Source organism: Nansenia antarctica (assembly GCF_963989245.1).
Source record: "Nansenia antarctica genome assembly, chromosome: 7".
NCBI lineage: Eukaryota > Metazoa > Chordata > Actinopteri > Argentiniformes > Microstomatidae > Nansenia > Nansenia antarctica.
In genome coordinates this window covers 51,266,056-51,285,420 of record NC_137677.1, presented here as the reverse complement: position 1 = coordinate 51,285,420, position 19,365 = coordinate 51,266,056, and the positions used below count along the sequence as shown (strand labels likewise).

At 46.2% G+C, this 19,365-nt stretch overlaps 1 protein-coding gene across 1 annotated transcript in view; it reads left to right on the top strand.

Annotated features, from left to right (window-relative positions):
* LOC308162262 (guanine nucleotide exchange factor DBS-like) overlaps window positions 1–19,365 on the top strand; it is a gene marked incomplete at both ends in the record, with an annotated part of 47,876 nt that extends 28,511 nt beyond the window's left edge. Inside the window, 28 exons of the mRNA XM_080536404.1 lie at window positions 2,422–2,541; window positions 3,176–3,292; window positions 3,481–3,630; window positions 3,840–3,964; window positions 6,677–6,791; window positions 6,926–7,045; window positions 7,434–7,625; window positions 8,366–8,557; window positions 8,855–9,014; window positions 9,491–9,555; window positions 9,761–9,843; window positions 9,959–10,025; window positions 10,284–10,399; window positions 11,700–11,769; window positions 12,248–12,340; window positions 12,460–12,552; window positions 12,729–12,854; window positions 13,590–13,811; window positions 14,129–14,221; window positions 14,442–14,529; window positions 15,062–15,134; window positions 15,486–15,591; window positions 16,290–16,377; window positions 17,044–17,118; window positions 18,237–18,346; window positions 18,601–18,713; window positions 18,815–18,918; window positions 19,286–19,365. Of these exons, the coding sequence (XP_080392530.1) occupies window positions 2,422–2,541; window positions 3,176–3,292; window positions 3,481–3,630; window positions 3,840–3,964; window positions 6,677–6,791; window positions 6,926–7,045; window positions 7,434–7,625; window positions 8,366–8,557; window positions 8,855–9,014; window positions 9,491–9,555; window positions 9,761–9,843; window positions 9,959–10,025; window positions 10,284–10,399; window positions 11,700–11,769; window positions 12,248–12,340; window positions 12,460–12,552; window positions 12,729–12,854; window positions 13,590–13,811; window positions 14,129–14,221; window positions 14,442–14,529; window positions 15,062–15,134; window positions 15,486–15,591; window positions 16,290–16,377; window positions 17,044–17,118; window positions 18,237–18,346; window positions 18,601–18,713; window positions 18,815–18,918; window positions 19,286–19,365 (3,156 nt within the window). The remainder of the gene's footprint in view (window positions 1–2,421; window positions 2,542–3,175; window positions 3,293–3,480; window positions 3,631–3,839; window positions 3,965–6,676; window positions 6,792–6,925; window positions 7,046–7,433; window positions 7,626–8,365; window positions 8,558–8,854; window positions 9,015–9,490; window positions 9,556–9,760; window positions 9,844–9,958; window positions 10,026–10,283; window positions 10,400–11,699; window positions 11,770–12,247; window positions 12,341–12,459; window positions 12,553–12,728; window positions 12,855–13,589; window positions 13,812–14,128; window positions 14,222–14,441; window positions 14,530–15,061; window positions 15,135–15,485; window positions 15,592–16,289; window positions 16,378–17,043; window positions 17,119–18,236; window positions 18,347–18,600; window positions 18,714–18,814; window positions 18,919–19,285) is intronic.

The following is a 19,365-nucleotide window of genomic DNA, read 5'->3' as shown; positions in this document are numbered from 1 at the left end:
TGTTTAACGAGCGTGCTCCAGTGCCATGCGTGGGTGGGTCCCAGCCTGGTGAGACAGACAGGGGAGGAGCAGCAGTTTTTTATGGTGTTGTCCTTATTAAAACCCTAGTGTTGCTGTGGTTCTAGTCAGTCCCTGGAGACACACTCTATTCTCATTCACCACCAAGCTGTGTGTGTGTGTGTGTGTGTGTGTGTGTGTGTGTGTGTGTGTGTGCGTTTGCGCGTGTGTGCGTGTGCACACATGCCTGTATGGTCTGTGAGGGTAGGGTGTCTACATTCCTTGAAAAGAACAAGTGGACCATGACCACAATTACTAAACCGTCAGTGTCCCAATAGTCAGACCACCACGGTCGAATGGATGCAACCCTCATTTGGGAGTCAGATCCGTTTTTTTAATAAACCGTCTCCTTCGGCAAGACACTGAATCCCAAATTGCTCCCAATGAGCGGGCCGGCGCCTTGCATGAATGGTTGAATGAAAGGCCGTTGTAAAGCGCTTTGGAATAAAGCGCCATATAAGTGCAGTCCATTTGACATTGGAGGACGGGCTCATTGTAATGGAATGAGGAATGGTACCTGCCTCCACCAGTCTCCACCGCTCCATCCCACGATGACTCCTTTGGTGTCCAAAGCCATTTCCAGCTCTCCTTGGTTGGTCTGCTCAGCGAAGAGGAACATTTGATTGATTAATTAATTCCATTAAGATCCCTGATCCCTTGTGGTTGCTTGTTAACGAGACATTTCTGCTTAGGCCGGCATTCTGAGTCTCTGTCTCTCACTGGGGAGGAGAGCCTCCAATCAGTCAAAACACTGCACAGGTCATTAGCTAATTAAACGTACATTAACAAACGCACCGCTTCAAGGAGACAGGGTTTGTCACCACCCCCCCAACCTGCATTTACATCAGGAACATCCTGCCAAAGCATTCATCAAGATGTTGCTGCGGATGTGTTGGTATGATATGAAGAATGTTTTTGCACACGGTACATATACTGTACATATTGTATTGATAACCATTGCCCTTGCTCTATACATAGAGCCCGCTCGCCCACAGTATTTTACTCAATATGCGCAAAACTAAATGTTGGAATAGCAGTAATAAATGGTAAATGGACTGCACTTATATAGCGCCTTTATCCAAAGCGCTTTGCAACGGCCTCTCATTCACCCATTCACACACACACATTCACACACCAATGGCGGCAAGCTACCATGCAAGGTGCCGGCCCATCCCCCCTCAACTCAAGTGATGCGTATATCTGTCCACACTTTTATGGCTTTTGCACTATTTCACTATTTCACTATGCACTATTTCACTATGCACTATTTCACTATTTCACTATGCACTATTTCACTATGCACTATTTCACTATTTCACTATGCACTATTTCACTATGCACTATTTCACTATGCACTATTGCATCGGGCTAGATGCCGAATGCGTTTCGTTGTCTCTGTACTCTGCCAATGACAATTCAACTGAATCTGAATGATATGCAGAAATAAGCGTCAATGTTCTGATCGTCTTTGAGATGTCCGACTCTCGTCCACTCTGCCAGCCAGAGGAAGCCTGGAACTCTGATGAGTCTAAAGGGGGATTTAGAATACATGAAAGAATAATAGAACATGATGATAATGATGATAATGCATTAGAATGTATTATGTCATCCAGTAGGGAAGTTGTTTATATTAGTATTATGTCTGCATGATGTAAAAAAAAAAAAAAAAAAGCATTCATGTTCCCTGGGTGAAGGTACAGCCCATTGGTATTGGTCCCACGAATTGACTTACTTACGATCTTACTTACTTGATCACGTTTCACCCTGGCGTAAAGGCTATGCTAATTGAGGCCTAATTGTGCCATCTGGGACTTCAGGGATTTGCAGCTTCTCCTCCATAATGCATGTGGTAGTATCCTGCTGACACCAAGAACAATAGCACTGTCTCCCTTTCTCAGGTGTCAAATGTCCTTCATGCCTTTCACTGATGTTTCACTGTGTGTGTGTGTGTGTGTGTGTGTGTGTGTGTGTGTGTGTGTGTGTGTGTGTGTGTGTGCGCGTGTGTGTGTGCGCGTGCGTGCGTGCGTATGTGTGCGTGCGTGCGTGCATATGTGTGCGTGTGTGAGTGCGTGCATATGGAAGTGAATGCGTATGTGAAGGAGAGAGAAAGCACAGAATATCTGGGCTTGGGGCTATGGAGGATTCTGTGTTATATAAGTGTGCTCACTCTCTCTCTCAACCCCCCCTCTCTCTCTCTCTCTCTTTCTCTCTACCCCCCTCTCTTGCTCTCCCCCCCCCTCTCTCTGTCTCTACCCCTCCCCCTTTCTTGCTGTCACTCTACCCCCCACCCCACCCCCACTATGCTATCTCTACCCTCCCCCTGCCGCCGCCCCCCCCCCCCCCCCCCTCTCTCTCTTTCTGTAGGGGTCGTTCCCAGGGAACCTGCAGTTGGTTCTGGTGCTGAGGCCTACCACTCTGCTACAGCGCACGCTCTCAGACATCCTCTTCAAGTTCAACAAGGATGAGTTCAAGATGAAGGTGCCGGTATGTAGCCTGCTGGATGTAGCCTGCTGGATGTAGCCTGCTGCACTAGAACATGAAGAGCCCCTCAGATGATGAGATGAATCCAAATAAAGCCATGTGGCGTGTCTGTGTGTGTCTATGTGTGTGTGTGTGTAATGGTGTTTGTCTAATGGTGTGTGTTGTGTATTGGTGTGTGTTGTGTATTGGTGTGTGTTGTGTATTGGTGTGAGTGAGTGTGTGTGTGTGTGTGTGTGTGTGTGTATGTGTGTGTGTGTGTGTGTGTGTGTGTGTGTGTTGTGTGTGTGTGTGTGTGTGTGTGTTGTGTATTGGTGTGTGTTGTGTATTGGTGTGTGCGTTGTGTATTGGTGTGTGTAACTGAGTGAGGGAGTGTGTGTGTGTAATGGTGTGTGTGTTGTGTATTGGTGTGTGTAACTGAGTGAGGGAGTGTGTGTGTGTAATGGTGTGTGTTGTGTATTGGTGCGTGTAACTGAGTGAGTGAGGGAGTGTGTGTGTGTAATGGTGTGTGTGTTGTGTATTGGTGTGTGTAACTGAGTGAGGGAGTGTGTGTGTGTGTGTATTGGTGTGTGTGTTGTGTATTGGTGTGTGTGACTGAGTGAGGGAGTGTGTGTGTGTAATGGTGTGTGTGTGTTCCCAGGTGATCATGCTGAGCTCCGTGACTGAGCTCCACTCCTACATCGACCGGACCCAGCTGACCCAGGAGCTGGGTGGAGCCCAGGAGTACTGCCACGAGAAGTGGATCTCACACCGCGCCGTGAGTACCGTGTACCACACAGCTGTAGCATACACACACACACACACACACACACACAACCAGCCTACACACGACCAACATATTGAAGTGCATCACCGAACCACCACACACACCTTAAGTCCTGTTTGAGTATGCGTGTTGATTTGTGTCTGTCTGTCTGTCTGTCTGTCTGTCTGTCTATGCGTCAGGCCATTGAGGGCTTTGCTCTGATGGTGAAGAGGACAGCTCAGACCTTGCAGTCGTTTGGGACAGAGTTGGCAGAGACTGAGCTACCCAACGACATCCAGGCCACCACCAACCTGCTGGACACACACACCAACAAGAAGGACAAGATGAAGGTACACACACACACACACACACACACACACACACCAATGGTTTTGCTTTTGCACTAATGAGAGTAAAATTCTTAGGCTTCGGTTCCCTGACATTACAGCACAAAGACAAATAAGGCATGTGTGTGTGTGTGTGTGTGTGTGTGTGTGTGCATGTGTGTGTGTGTGTGTGTGTGTGTGTGTGTGTGTGTGTGTGTGTGTGTACTGTGTAGGATGATCTACAGGTGGCCCTGGGTCAGGGTAGCAGGCTGTTGGAGAGTATAAATGACCCTGTGGTCAACGACCCCGACCACAACATGAACCAGGATGAGCTGGAGAACCTGGCCACCGTACAGAGGTGAGATACACACCTGGCCACCATACAGAGGTCAGATACACACCTGGCCACCGTACAGAGGTCAGATACACACCTGACCACTGTACAGAGGTCAGATACACACCTGTACACCGTACAGAGGTGAGATACACACCTGGCAACCGTACAGAGGTCAGATACACACCTGGCAACCGTACAGAGGTCAGATACACACCTGGCAACCGTACAGAGGTCAGATACACACCTGGCAACCGTACAGAGGTGAGATACACACCTGGTCACCGTACAGAGGTGAGATACACACCTGGTCACCGTACAGAGGTGAGATACACACCTGGCAACCGTACAGAGGTCAGATACACACCTGGTCACCGTACAGAGGTCAGATACACACCTGGCAACCGTACAGAGGTCAGATACACACCTGGTCACCGTACAGAGGTCAGATACACACCTGGTCACCGTACAGAGGTCAGATACACACCTGGCAACCGTACAGAGGTGAGATACACACCTGGCTAAGGTACAGAGGTGAGATACACACCTGTACATCAACACTATTATTCCCATGTTATGTTTATGTTTATTTTATTTGTAAAGGGACAATGCATATTAATGAACATTAAAACATATAAATACGGCAGATAAGGCACATTTTCATCCATAGTCCCTCGCCAGTTATAAAAAGGCTTCCTAAAAAGATAAAATAACATCACACAGTAATAGCGTACATAGCAAACTTAATAGTGTACATGAAATTAATAAGTCATCAAATACAATACAGGTCATTAAAAAGATAAATGGATAAGCCCATACAATAACAACACAGTACAAGCAAGCAGTAACACACAGAAACACAGTACAGACATATAGACAACACAGTAACACACAGAAACACAGTACAGACATAGTGTTCAGGGTAGCATTTGGTTGTCCCATTCCCTTGTAAAGCGACCTTGGGTTTGTGAAAGGCGCTATATAAATGTTAAATAAAAAGTTATTATTATTATTATTTATAGACAACAACAAACAAGCTGACATGACACAGAAACATAGAACATGTAACATTTCAGTGCTGACATGTTTGTGTGTTAATCATCATTTATTTTAACTGATGGCTGAACGACCTGTAGGTGTCAATTTTAATTTCAGGTAGGTCTTTTTGTGTAATGATGACATTCACTTTCATTGGGCATTACATAAATAAAGCAGGGCAGAATTGTAAGAACATCTACTAGCGCCCTGCACTGTTTCTCCTGAGATATCTACTACCCCCCTGTACTGTTTCTCCTGTGTAATAAAAAAAATATAGAAATTAAAATGTATATAAATGTATATACAGTATATATATGTATACAATCTTCCTTCTTCTAGCACGACGACTGCCAATGGCCCCAAGCCTGAGCATAGATTACTTTTTCCTGCTATGACTAGTGGATAGTTTAAATTTATTTTTATTTTTTTTATTGGAGAATAGAAGCATATCAGGTATAAGAATATACAAATGTCAAATACAGGGTATACAATTGACTTCAAAATAGGTAAATAAACAAATTGTTTTCTTTATCCCCCATTTGGTGTTCGAACAGATAACTAGAACACCTTCTTTTCTTCCCCTAAACACCCACCCAGCCCAGACTCTCGAGTGAGAAAAACACACAAACAAAAAGTATATATATAAAGTATGTATATAAATAAAATAAATAAAAAACACAAATAGTAAATGAAATAAAATGAAACAGGGAGGGATGTACAAAAGAACAGATGCACAGGGTGCTCACTTCAAACAATAAACGCACTGAGAATCAATTGGGAACCAGAGAGGAAAGAGTATTCACATAAGAGATAATAGGTTGCCATCTTTTATAGAAATTGGCATTCGAGCCTCTTAAGGAATATTTCACCTTTTCTAGCGACAGAAAGGAGATTAAGTCATTTAGCCAGGCCGTAGCAGAGGGTAATGAGTGAGGCAAAGGCAACGAGACTAGCGGATAGTTGATTTACTTACATAGTCAAATGTACTGAATGTAAGTCACTTTGGAATAAATGTGGAATAAATGTTAAATGGCAAAAATAGAAAGTTTAAGTAAAAAGAAGAGTGTCCGTAGGGAGCAGTTCTGCAGCTCTCTCCTGACTGTGATACAGTGTTGATGTTAGCTGGTAGTGAGGGCCTGTCCAGCCTCCTCTCATCAACCCTGTGATGAGGACTGACAGTCCAGTGTGCAGTGAAGACAGAGTTAGTATTTTAGGCAACACTGATGGCAGAGAACCCAATGCATACAGACCCGTTTTATACTTGGCTCTGCAGAACACACAGAATGAGGAACAGAAGAAAAGTGCAAATGTCTTATCTCCTTTTCTCCCCTTGTTTCTCCACCACCTCTTCCTCTCTACCTCTCCCCTATCCCCTTCTCTCTCCTTCCATCCCTCTCTTATCCCCATGTCCTTTTGTCTCCTTGTTTCTCCACCACCTCTTCCTCTCTTCCTCTCTACCTCTCCCCTATCCCCTTCTCTCTCCTTCCATCCCTTTCTTATCCCCATCTCCTTGTTTCTCCACCACCTCACCCTCTCTACCTCTCCCCGAACCCGCCTCTCCCTCCTTCCCTCTCTCCTCTTCCTCTCTCCTGTTCTTCCTTTGTTTCTCCACCACCTCTCCCTCTCAACCTCTCCCCCTAACCCGCCTTTCTCTCCTTCCTTCTTTCCATCCCTCTCTCCTCTCCACTCCTCCCTCAGACTGCTGTCCCAGTTGGATGAGACTGAGAGGGCGTTCGATGAGTTCTGGCTGAGGCACCAGACCAAGCTGGAGCAGTGTCTGCAGCTCCGCCACTTTGAGCACAACTACAGAGAGGTGAGTGGGAGAGAGGGCAGCACCTGCTGAGCTCCTAGCCCCAAGGAGGCTGGTGGAGGTAGAAATTGGAGGACGGGCTCATTGTAATGCATGGGAGGGCACGTTGTGACTGTTGTTCTCTGATGCGGTCCCAGGTGAGGAGTCTGCTGGACCAGGTGTCTGAGCGGTTGGCGTCTTTCTCCGAGGTGGGGATAAGCCCCGCCCACGCCGATCACATCTTCCGCGAGCTGATCAGCCACGAAGAGAAAGTCTGTGTAAGAAACTCGACTCACACCTGACTCCCTCGCTGCCACGCACCTGTTTGCACACTTACTGATTGACATACACACTGCAAAAAGTCAGCTCTCAAAAACAAGAAAAAAAGCAATAAAATGTTATTTAAAATAAGCATAATTATCTGCCGACAGAACAGGAAAATGTCACTGGCCAAGATATTCTTAAAACCAATAAAGATGTCTTAAAACTAGGGCAGTCAGACAAAAAACAAGCATGTATTGCCTTGATTTAACATAATTCATCATACTTAGAGTGCATTACCAAGTGCAGAATATTTATATTGTAGTAACATCTGATCTGCTTTCCCCCCCCCCCCCCCTCTCTTTTTCTCTCTCGGTTTCTTTCTCACTCTGTCTCTCTCTACAGGAGGTGTTGGACCAGGCCTTGGCTCTGGCCCGTGCGGGTGATGAGCTGATCCAGAACTCCCACTATGCCGAGGACTCCATCCAGCCCAAATGCAGCGAGCTCCGAGCTGTCACTGAGGATCTGAGTGTCAACCTGAGGGCCAAGAAGGACCACCTTCTCAGAGCCATGGAACTGCACCATAGTCTGGAGAGGGTGAGAAGACAATCACACACACACACACACACACACACACACACTGTCAAGTACAGACAATTCAATTCAATTCAATTCAACTTTATTCGCCATGCACGGTGCACCAGGAACATGACTTGGTATTCTCCATGCTGAACAAGCTACAGTACATACAACAACAAGACGACAACACAACAATACTCAAGACACACAATGTATACAGTACCAATACGAGTGAATAAATATACTGTACAACTTAGTGCCAAAAACATGAAAAGTGCAAGGTGCAATGATCAGGAGTTATTGAGGAGGGCTATGGCTTTGGGGAAGAAACTGTTCAAGTGGCGTGATGTTTTTGACCTGATGGCCCTGTACCGCTGTCCAGAAGGGAGTCATTCAAACAAGCTCTGAGCTGGATGTGAGGGGTCAGCCACAATCTTGCGTAATCCCTTCAATGATCTGAAGCTATGGAGGTCTGTGATGGGAGGCAGGGGGCAGCCGATGATCCGCTCAGCTGTCCGTATGACTCTTTGTGATGGAAGATGTTAGGATGCTCTCTATGACGGCCACAGAAGACACAGACAGACTCATGCAAACCTATAAACAGAGACTCTCATGTACTCACATATATTCTCATATACAGACACAATCTTCAGACCTACAAAGCACCACATTCACTATACCTCTATCACTGCCGCCTTACCCCAAAACACCCCTCTAATTCTCTCTCTCTCTCTCTTCTCTCTCTCTTCTCCTCTCAGGCTGCTAAGTGGTGTGATGATGGTATATACCTGCTGGCATCCCAGCCCGTGGACAAATGTCAGTCACATGATGGGGCAGAGTTAGCCCTGCAGGAGATTGAGCGTTACCTGGATACAGCAGGCCACAGCAAGCTAACTGACCCTAGCGCCATCTTGAGGGACTATGAGGCAGTGCTCAACCAGGAGTTCAAGGTAAGGGATTCAAATCATTTATAAGACAGGACATTTTGTACACACTTTTTTTCCATCTTAATGTTAATCTATGAATCCATCCTAACAACTTACGTTAACGAAAACAGAAAAGGATAACATGCCTTTAATTGACAGACACACTTAAAACATAAGAAGCAACTGTCATCAAGGCATCCATATCAATGACAGAAAATACAGAAGTAAAGATGGCAAAAGAATAAGAAATATTCAACCCTATAAGAAGTGTGTCCGGTTTATGTCCTGATATTCTCCCGCTGGCTTTCTCCGCTCCCTCAGGACCAGGTGGAGAAGGTGTTTCAGAAGCAGGCGTCCATGCAGGAGATGTTTGAGAGGAGGAGGGTCAGTTTGAAGAAGCTGGCAGCCAAACAGACCAGGCCTGTCCAGCCTGTGGCCCCACGGCCTGAAGCCTTCATCAAGTCCCCTATGGCCTCCCCAGGTGAGTCCTCCCATACTTCCACTGCTGATGGAGGACGGGCTCATTGTAATACATGGAATGGAATGAGCAATTCAGCCTGTCCTTCGATTTCTACTTCCACAAGCCTTCACTGGTCCTGACACACTACCAGTCCTCACTGGTCCTGACACACTACCAGTCCTCACTGGTCCTGTCTACACCAGCTTTGCCCTGGCTATGAGTGCTTTTCCCTGGTAGAGTTTTATCGTCATCCCTAACCCCAACTATCACCTCTTCCCTCTCCTCTCTCCCCCTCCCCTCCTCTCTCCCCCTCCTCTCTCCCCTCCCCTCTCGCTCCCCCTCCCCTGTCTCCCCCTCCTCTCTCTCTCTCTCCCCCTCCTCCCTCTCCTCTCTCTCTCCCCTCCCCTCCACCTCCTCTCTCCCTCCCCCCTCCCCCTCCTCTCCCCCTCCCCTGTCTCCCCCTCCTCTCCCCCCCCCCCCCCTCTCTCTCCCCCCAGCACACAAAGTACTGGAGAAGAGCTCCTCCGAAGGGGACTCATTGAGTGGAGTCAGCTGTAGAAAAGTAAGTCAAGTCACCCCTTCACATGACCTTATAGACAAATAGATAGATAGATTGATTGATTGATAGATAGACAGACAGACAGACAGACAGACAGATTTTTGTCTGATAGATAAATAGACAGACAGAGAGACAGACAGACAGACAGACAGATAGACAGATAGATAAATAGACAGACAGACAGACAGTTCCTCCTGTGTGTCCTCAGGTGGACAGCCAACTGCAGAGCGGTGCCAACAGTCGCCAAGCCTCTCTGTCTGAGGAGGAGGAGAACCTGGCTGTCCTCAGAAGGTGAGGCGGTGTTGTGTGTGTGTGCGTGTGTGTGTGTGTGTGCCTGCGTGTGTGTGTGCGTGCGTGCGTGCGTGCGTGTATAGTATATAGTGTCTGATCTGTGCTGTCTATGCAGGCATGTAATGAACGAGCTGCTGGAGACAGAGAGGGCCTATGTGGAGGAACTCCTCTGTGTGCTACAGGTGGGTCTCTGTCTCCTCTGGACCATCAGAACGCTGTTTCAGTCTGGTGTGCTGTATCTGTCCCAGCCCTATGGTCTTACCCCTGGTCCAATCCTTCTCACCTGTGTGCATGTCTCTCTTATCTATAAGTGATATCCCTCCCATCTTTGCTCCTATCTGACATGAGTGTGTGTGTGTGTGTGTGTGTGTGTGTGTGTGTGTGTGTGTGTGTGTTGTGTGTGTGTGTGTGTGTGTGTGTGGTGTGTGTGTGTGTTCCAGGGCTATGCCTCTGAGATGGATAACCCAGCCATGGCCAGCCTCATCCCCAGCCCCCTGCAGAACAAGAAGGATGTGCTGTTCGGCAACATGCCAGAGATCTACCAATTCCATAAGAGGTGAAAAAGCGCCCCCTAGCTGCCACTTATGGTGCTCATGTTGCAATAGAGAGGTTTTCCGACATTAGAGGCTGGTTTTGTGGACCAGATTACAGTTTTTCTCTATCACGTTTTCTCAAAGCATAGCTCATTTTCTCTTAATTCTTAACACAAATTCAAAAAGTCACACACTAAACTCCACAAATCTCTTGCAAAAGCAAGCACTGCATTCAAAATAATGTTATGTCTTCTCAAAATGAAACACACACACACACCATCAAATGAAGACACCTGTAAGAAACAATTGAACGCTGATGTGCACAATGGAAAACAATGATGATCAGAGGAACACAGTACTATGATAAGATTATCAGTAGGCCTTTTGCATTTTCATTGTTACACTACATACGTACAGTAGCCTGTTATGAACTGCTATGTTTTCATACTCAAATATAAAACACATAAATACAAGAATAGAATGTATTTTTTTATTCTTAAACACTGTACACATCTCAGAAATGACAGTTGGATTTGTGTAGTGTGAAGTGAAGTGTTCTTCATACAGAACAAACAATAGAAAAAAGAAAATACTTCTACTTCTGCATATACTCTACACAAAGGCCACAATACCTCGTCAACATCACAGGCAATGTTCTCCCTGGCCAAGCAGAGGGGAAAGTATCGCCTGGCATGACGAATCCAGCCCTGATATACTTCAGATATATTTCAACACAGGAGAGCTCACCTTTGCCCCTTTTATTGCTAAAGCTATGATTGCTAATTCAAATGCAATAGGTGTTTGCCCATATGAGGAGTGTGATTGTGTGATTGGTGGTTTGAGTTTAGCATTCTGAATGACAGTATTTTCCATGTGAACACAAGAGATTTTATCAAGGAAGATTGTGCCAAAGAGAGAGAGAATTGTATTTAGTGTTTTGTTAACTGTGTGGTTTAGAGCTGCAAAATGAGTGATAAGCAAGAAATGTGTTTGTCATTGTGAAGAATTGGTGTGAGATAAAAATGCACCAGTTTCATGTTTTGGTCATTGTGTTTGAGGTTCCGATGTTAGTGTTAAAGCGATAGAGAAAAACTGTAAGACTAATCCTAGACAAAAGGCATCCTCAGTGGAGATTTTCCACCGCAAGTTGTGATTGTGATTTAATCCTGGACTAAGTTCAAGCCTTGTCTGCGAAAACGGCCCTAGGATTCTTTATTACATGACTGACTATCATTATCCTCATCGCTTTTTGCTCTCTTTCTTTCTCTGTCTATTTCCTATCTTCTTCTCCCTTCATATGCCCGTTCCCTCATTCCTGTCCAGGACCTTCCTGAGGGAGCTGGAGCAGTACACAGACTGCCCAGAGCTGGTGGGGCGATGCTTCCTGGAGAGGGTGAGTGACAGCACTAGAGTTGTGGGGGGATGGCATCCCACCCTGAAATAAAAACGGTCAAAATCATCCCCCTTCTAAAACTGCCATCCCCCTTTCCATCAGTTATGTCATTTTATCAATGAACGTGGTATTACTGCTATTTCAACATTTAGTTTTGTGCATATTGAGTAAAATACTGTGGGCGAGGTGACATTTTTACCAAGTCACTGACACTGAAGTCACTGACGCTGTGGGGATTCTAAAATTGTCCCCATATGATAAAATCCACCATCCCCCCTGATTTTCTTTTACAACTTGAGTACTGGTGAGTGATGCAGTATGAGGCCAACTCTGGACGTCTACATAATGTGTGTGATTAAGCCCTCTGCATCTACGTAGATCTGGAAAAAATTATGTGATATGGAGAATATTAATTTCTCGCTCTCATCCCTCTCATCTCTCTCTTTGTATTTCCCCTCCTGCTCTCTCTCGGTCTCAGATGACAGACCTACAGATCTATGAGAAGTACTGCCAGAACAAGCCTCGCTCAGAGAGCCTTTGGAGACAGTGCTCTGACTGCGCCTTCTTCCAGGTAAACCAGTCCTTATACACTTGTTTATACGTCCATGGGCGTGTTAGGAGCAGCATTTGCTTATGATAAGTTATTATCTACTATTGATTACATACTACTATTGATTTTGGCTGTACCAGGAGTGCCAGAAAAAGCTGGAGCATAAGCTGGGCTTAGACTCCTACCTACTGAAGCCTGTTCAGAGAATCACAAAGTACCAGCTGCTATTGAAGGTAGGACTGGGCAGACCTTGGTGATGCCATTTTGTTGTACCTTGCGTTCTCAACAGAATTCGGAATTTCATGTTGAATGTCTTTGCATCTCTGAACATTCTAGAGTGTGAGAGGTTTTGAGTTGAGCTCTCGTGCAAATGTGTGTGTGTGTGTGTGTGTGTGTGTGTATATTATAGGAGCTGTTGAAGTACAGCAAGGGCTGTGAGGGAACTGAAGACCTGCAGGAAGCTCTGACTTCTATCCTGGGGATCCTGAAGGCCGTCAACGACTCCATGCACCTCATTGCCATCACAGGATTCGAGGCGAGACACATAAGACAACTGACAGCACAGACGGAATGTTGATACACCACTGACACATCAGACAGAACACAGACACACCAGACAGAACACAGACACACCAGACAGAACACAGACACACAGACAAAACATTGATTGAACAGATGTGTTATTGTTTTGATTTTAGACACTAACATCAACATGTAACGGTTTAGCCCAGTAGTCTGTACATACTTAGCCATCATCAAATGTCAATTTCACATTGTAAACATGCACTGCAGGTTAATATATGCATCAACATCACTCAGCATACATAACATTCAGCCTAGCTTAGAAGAGTTGTAAAATGTAACTGTAACTTCAGCCTGTAAGAATGTGTAACTAAAGGCAGTAGCGGAGGGGATATACTGTACTATGTCTGCACTTGGCAGATTCGTCTCAAGCAGTAGATTGTTTTGGAGGAAGTCTTGAATGGTCCGTGTGTTTCTATCAAGCAGTGTTTGAATATAAACTATAGCTGTTGATGAAGACTGCTGTCTATCAACTTGCTTTACAAAGGCCTTTATAAAAGTGTTTGTTTATGCATTGGGCCACAGCATGGATATATACAAGAACATATACAGTACATGTGATATTATATTGTGTATTGAACTGTTATTATTCTATGTTTATTGTTCCCCTGTCCTTGACTTCACTGTGGAGTTGATAGTTGATCAACTTTGTCAACCTTCTCTAAACATTGACCCTTTTTTCTGACAGGGGAACCTGAGTGACTTAGGCAGACTGATGATGCAGGGGTCGTTCAGCGTGTGGACGGAACACAAGAAAGGTCACGCCAAGGTCAAAGACCTGGCCCGGTTCAAGCCCATGCAGAGGCACCTCTTCCTGCACGAGAAGTTCCTGCTCTTCTGCAAGAGGAGGGAGGAGAACGGAGAGGGCTACGAGAAAGCCCCGTCCTACAGCTTCAAACAGTCCCTGAACGTGAGTCATGTCTGAGGGGGAGCGAGGGGGAGGGAGGGGGAGAGAGAGGGAGGGAGGGAGGGGAGAGAGAGGGGCTGACGACAGAGTTGGAGAAAGAGGGACATTTTTACAAATAAAGGGTTAAACCAAGTGCTGATGCAAGCGAGTGAAACATGAGCAGGCAGACTTACAATGGTACGCCCATGATTTTAAGGAATCAGTGGTGGTCTTATCCGATGTGCTGTGCTGTGTTCTTTCCGAAACAAAAGTGTTGTTTGTTTGTTGTTGTTTTTGTTGTTCTTCATAAAGCTTCTCTCTCTCATCCCTCTCTCTGCTAGATGAGCGCTGTGGGTATCACTGAGAACGCAAAGGGCGACAACAAGAAGTTTGAGATCTGGTGCAACTCCCGAGACGAGGTGTACATCGTGCAGGTGTGTAACCAAGGGCACACAGAGTTCATATGAAGAAAAAGAGGTCCTGGGCGGCAACTTGATCCCTTCAAATATGTTTTATATGCTGATGTGTTCCGGAGCAAGCTCCTTCGTCAAAGCGTGGCAAAAAACATTGATTGAGCACCCCTCCAGCGGTCCAACTGAAATTGGAAAAAACTCTAGATAACAATTGTAAGTGTATTTTATTGCTGTATTTCAGGCACCAACGACTGAGGTCAAAACTACTTGGGTGAACGAGATCCGGAAGGTTCTGACGACGCAGCTGGAAGCCTACAGAGGTATGCATGGTGGGACACAGGTCCAGGATCTGATTTCCCTACCCAATCCTAACCTTCACTAGGGTCTGGGTTGGAGGGGTTAGAGTAGCTGTGTGGTGGAGGGGCTTAGTATGGAAGATGGAAGATCATTCTTTATTGGAAAGGTCAGCCTAACTGTGTGTGTACCAGCCCATTGGCCTTGCGGTTAGAGTGTCCGCCCTGGGAGGTCGTGAGTTCGATCCCCGACCGAGTCGTACCAAAGACTATAAAAATGGTACCCGATGCCTCCCTGCTTGGCACTCAGCATTACATCAAGCCGCCTCGCGCTATGGAAATAAGAGATCCATCGGTTGTCAAGGCTACTTACTTTCAGCCCAACGTTACGGTCTAATGCTCCCCAGGGATGGAGTGAACTTGAAGTAGTTCAACTAAATCCAAAACACAACAGAGAATTGAGAAAGTATATCTTACAGCGATCCTGTCACTAATCAGGACTCAGGTTCAGTCACATTGTTCACTCATGAATATAAGGCTGTGGCTCCTCCTGCTCCGTGTGTTTCAGTAGCAAGCCAGCAGAGGGCGACAGACCAGGTGTTCCAGTTCCCTCCTGGACCAGGTGGACCTGTCAGCCTTAGGTGAGTCCCAACTGACGTTTGACCCATCCGTCCATGAATGCATTGTCAGTGCAGATGGAGGGAAGAAGAGGAGGTGAGGAAGGTGCTCTAGATTCTTGAGATGTACCTCACCACAGGAACACCTGTCTGGGTGACAGAGATGAATCCAGGTTATTTCTTCTGTCGTCATGTTGATGCTGTTGCCGTCGAGTTGTTTATAGGAGAGTTCTGCGTGCACTGTATCGGATGGAATGTTCTGAATTTTAATTGGATTGTAATTTCACACTGGTTAAACCCTGACATAAAATGGAACCCAACCTCTGTATGTGGTATTGATTATTATTCTACCTGTTTTCTCCCTGTTCTCTTCAGTCCATTTAAAAGTGGGCAGAGGAGCCTGAAGAAGGGAGAGGAGAAGAAGGGTGAGCCCAGCAGTCCGGACGCTAACTCCTGTTCCTCCCCAAAGACAATAGAGAAAGTAAAAGGTGAGGAGAGAGAGAGAGAGAGAGAGAGAGAGAGAGAGAGAGAGAGAGAGAGAAATACATCAATGGAATGACGTAGACAGAGAGTACTGCTGTATGCTGCCAACGATAGCCTACCCAAACCAGGTATCTGCAACGCAATCCCTCTCAACATTGACTAAAGCTCAACTCAGCACTATTCCTACTCTCACCCCTTTGTTACTTAGCCCTTTCCCAATGCTTTCCTCTCCTCGACTATACATATTCAGTCCAAACCAAACTGAATGTATGTGTGTACCTGAATGTATATCTACCATATTTTCTAAAAAATAACCCCTAACCCATAACTTTACCTCTCTGATGGTGAAATTCCTAACCAATCTGTTTACTTTTCTCTCTTTACACTTTTACCTGTGTCGCCCTCTCTCTCCCCCTTTCTCTATCTTTGATCATTACTCCTCAACATTACTCCCCATCATTACTCCCCACACCCCCCTCCCTTCTCGTATGAACTTTCTTCCCCCAACCTTCAACTGGCGCTTTCCCCTTTGTTCTCCTTTCTCTCCCCTCCCTTCTTTCTCACACTCATATCCCTTTGCTCTTCTCTCTCACCCTCACCCTACCGCCTCCTCTCCTTACTCTCTCATCGTCTCTCTCTCCTCCCTCCCTCCCTTCCCTCTCTCTTGCTCTTCTCTTCTCTCCTGGGCCAGACGAGGCAGCGACCAGTCCGACCTCAGACAGAGCTGCTGTGGCTAAAAAGCGCTTTACCTTACAGGGCTTCAGCAACCTCAAGGGCCAGAGAGGTAATAGCAAGCCACTAGGGGGTGCCATTGTTCCATTACAATTATGCATAAATACACTATGCTTCCTTTCCACAGAGCCTGATGCTAAAAGCATGACATTACCCATGATGCCCCTCTTTCAGCCAGGTACCCCCAAACCATAGATGTAGAGCACAGTCTAGTCAAGGGGGTGCGACTTTCAAAACCTTGAAGATATAAAAGTTAAGCATGTAGCTTACTATTCCATATTCTTTATGTTAGAGATGTGTGACTTCCATAAACATCTATCTGAAGGTTCTGTAACGTTGCGCCCCCTGAATAAGCTCCTCCATTCGGCGTTGGTCTGTAGTCAATAGTGAAATCGCTTTAGAGACTCTGTCTCCCTGTCTTTGCCACTCTAGTCTGTAGAAAGTGGCAGATCAGTAAGTGTGTGTTCCGCAGGAAATAATACATCTTAGTAGAAACTACATTGACCCACTGTTCTTGCTTTCAACTGTTGCCTCTAAAAGTTATTGTTTCATCCTTTCTACATTCCCACTTTAAAGATGTTTTTGTTGTTGTTTGATGTTTCCTGTTTTGCTGATACTCTTTCCTGTCCTCTCATCCTTCTCCCTCTCTCTTCTTCTCCCTCTCTCGTCCTTCTCCCTCTCTCTTCTTCTCCCTCTTCCTGTCTTCACCTGACGATAGGGTGTCCCACAAGCCCCGACCACAAAACCAAACGCCATGAGATAAAGAGTGATCCTACTCCGTTCGGCTTCAAAGGTACTCTGTCCTATAATCGCCCTGACGATTGCAGTTGATTCCGTTTCAGTTTAGTCAATTCAGGAGGTGGATTAAAAATAACTGATTGAATTGATCTCACCATGGTGAATCATCATGTATAATCAGAGCCTCTATGAAACTAAACTATGGCTTGAGACTGAAAGTAGTCATGGTCATTGACTGTGGTCATCATGATCTCTTTGACCACAGTCGATCAGGGCCAATTGTACAGCACTTACGTACTCAGAGCAGTCATGTCGACTGTGCTTCATTGACCATGGTCAATCTGGTTGATGGTTTTTTACTGTAGTGTAGTCATTGCAGTCAATCTCTTTGACCATGGCGTCTGACTGGCTGTGTGTCCGCCCCCTCCTCTCCTCAGACCCTGCAGGCCCTCGCCTCCATCTGGGCAGAGTCAGGTGGTTCAGCACCTCTAGTCTCTTACAGGCCAAGAGGAGAGGTACAGTACAGGATAGAGCTAGACTGCACTGGTTATAACTGGTTAAGACTGGAGTTAGCTGTGATGGTGTCGGTCTCTGACACGTTGCTCCCTGTCCCTCTCACTTCCTTCACTGGGTTTCCCGCCCTGGGTGCAGACTATGACAAAACCACACCTGCTTTTTTTTCAATATAAAAGAGGATGAGTTCCCAGACTTGAATTGCATGTCTCCCCTTGGTCCCAGTTGTGGTTGCTTGGTAGTGTTGTGGTTCTGAATGGTCCAGATGTACCACTGTGGTCTCACTGCTGGCTTTGTGGTTGGGCTTTAAATGACTGGTCCTTTTACCTCTGGCCCTGGTTTCATTCTGCCACCGAACCTGTCTGCTGCTCTCACTCTTCCTTGGTCTGCTCCCATTCTACTGTACGGTACTGTAGAGTGTGTGTGTGTGTGTGTGTGTGTGTGTGTGTGTGTGTGTGTGTGTGTGTGTGTGTGTGTGTGTGTGTGTGCGTGTGCGTGTGCGTGTGTGTGTGTGAGAGAGCGAGAGAGAGAGAGAGAGAGAGAGAGAGAGAGAGAGAGAGAGAGAGAGAGAGAGAGAGAGAGAGAGAGAGAGAGAGAGAGAGAGAGAGAGACAGAGACAGAGAGACAGTTTGGAAAAGTAACCTTCTGTTCCCCTCCTAGGCTGGACTAAGGCCTCTCTCTCCATGGATGCTTCAGAGGAAAATGATGGTTACTCGAGTGCTGAGGATCCACTGAACTCTGACCCTGAGGATGAGGGAGTAAAGAAACTGGTGAGTGAGTGTGTGTGTGTGTGTGTGTGTGTGTGTGTGTGTGTGTGTGTGTGTGTGTGCGTATGTGTGTGTGCGTGCGTATGTGTGTGTGCGTGCGTGCGCGAGGATGTTCCTTTCCAGGTAGTAAAGTAGTTCCATGTGCATTTTTCCAACACTGTTTAAAACAAAACATATTTATGGATTATTTAAAAATGAAGCACACAATCTAATATCAAACATATTTTCCCCTGGTTCCTCATCTCGATGGTCAACAGACTGCAGGGAAGTACACCGTAGTGTCGGACTACGAGAAGGGCGGGTCTCAGGACCTGTCAATCAAAAGTGGAGACATGGTGCAGCTGATTAAAGAGGGAGAGGACGGACAGTGGTAAGAATACTGCCTTAGAGTAACAATAACCATTATCATAGCAATTACCTTTTTGTGGTAAATGGTAATACTAGAAGATTGTATGTATTATTGTACAATAGGTTTGTGCGCAACCTTAAGACCAGCAAGGAAAGCTGGGTTGCTGCTGCCAATCTACTTACCCTGATTGGAGAGTCCAAGTCCTGCCAGTCCCTCACAAGCTCAGGTACAGCACCCTCCTAAATGTTTGTTTGAGTGTTGTAAACTAAGTATGTTGATGTGCATGGGTTGGTGCCTATAGATCCAGAGAGTGTAAGTATGTGTGTATGTATTCATTTATCCCTGGGCTTCGCCTCTAACCTGTGTGCATGTCTGTGTGTGTGTGTGTGTGTGTGTGTGTGTGTGTGTGTGTGTGTGTGTGTGTGTGTGTGTGCGTGCGTGCGTGCGTGCGTGCGTGCGTGCGTGCGTGCGTGCGTGCGTGCGTGCGTGCGTGCGTGCGTGCGTGCGTGCGTGCGTGCGTGCGTGCGTGCGTGTACGTGTACGTGTACGTGTGCATGCATGCATGCGTGTGTGTTCCGGCATTGGTGTTTCAGAAGGCAGTGGATCAGGAAACATCAGCACCTCCTCCAGCTGCAGTGAGACCTACACCAGCTTTTCTGACATCAAGCCGTAA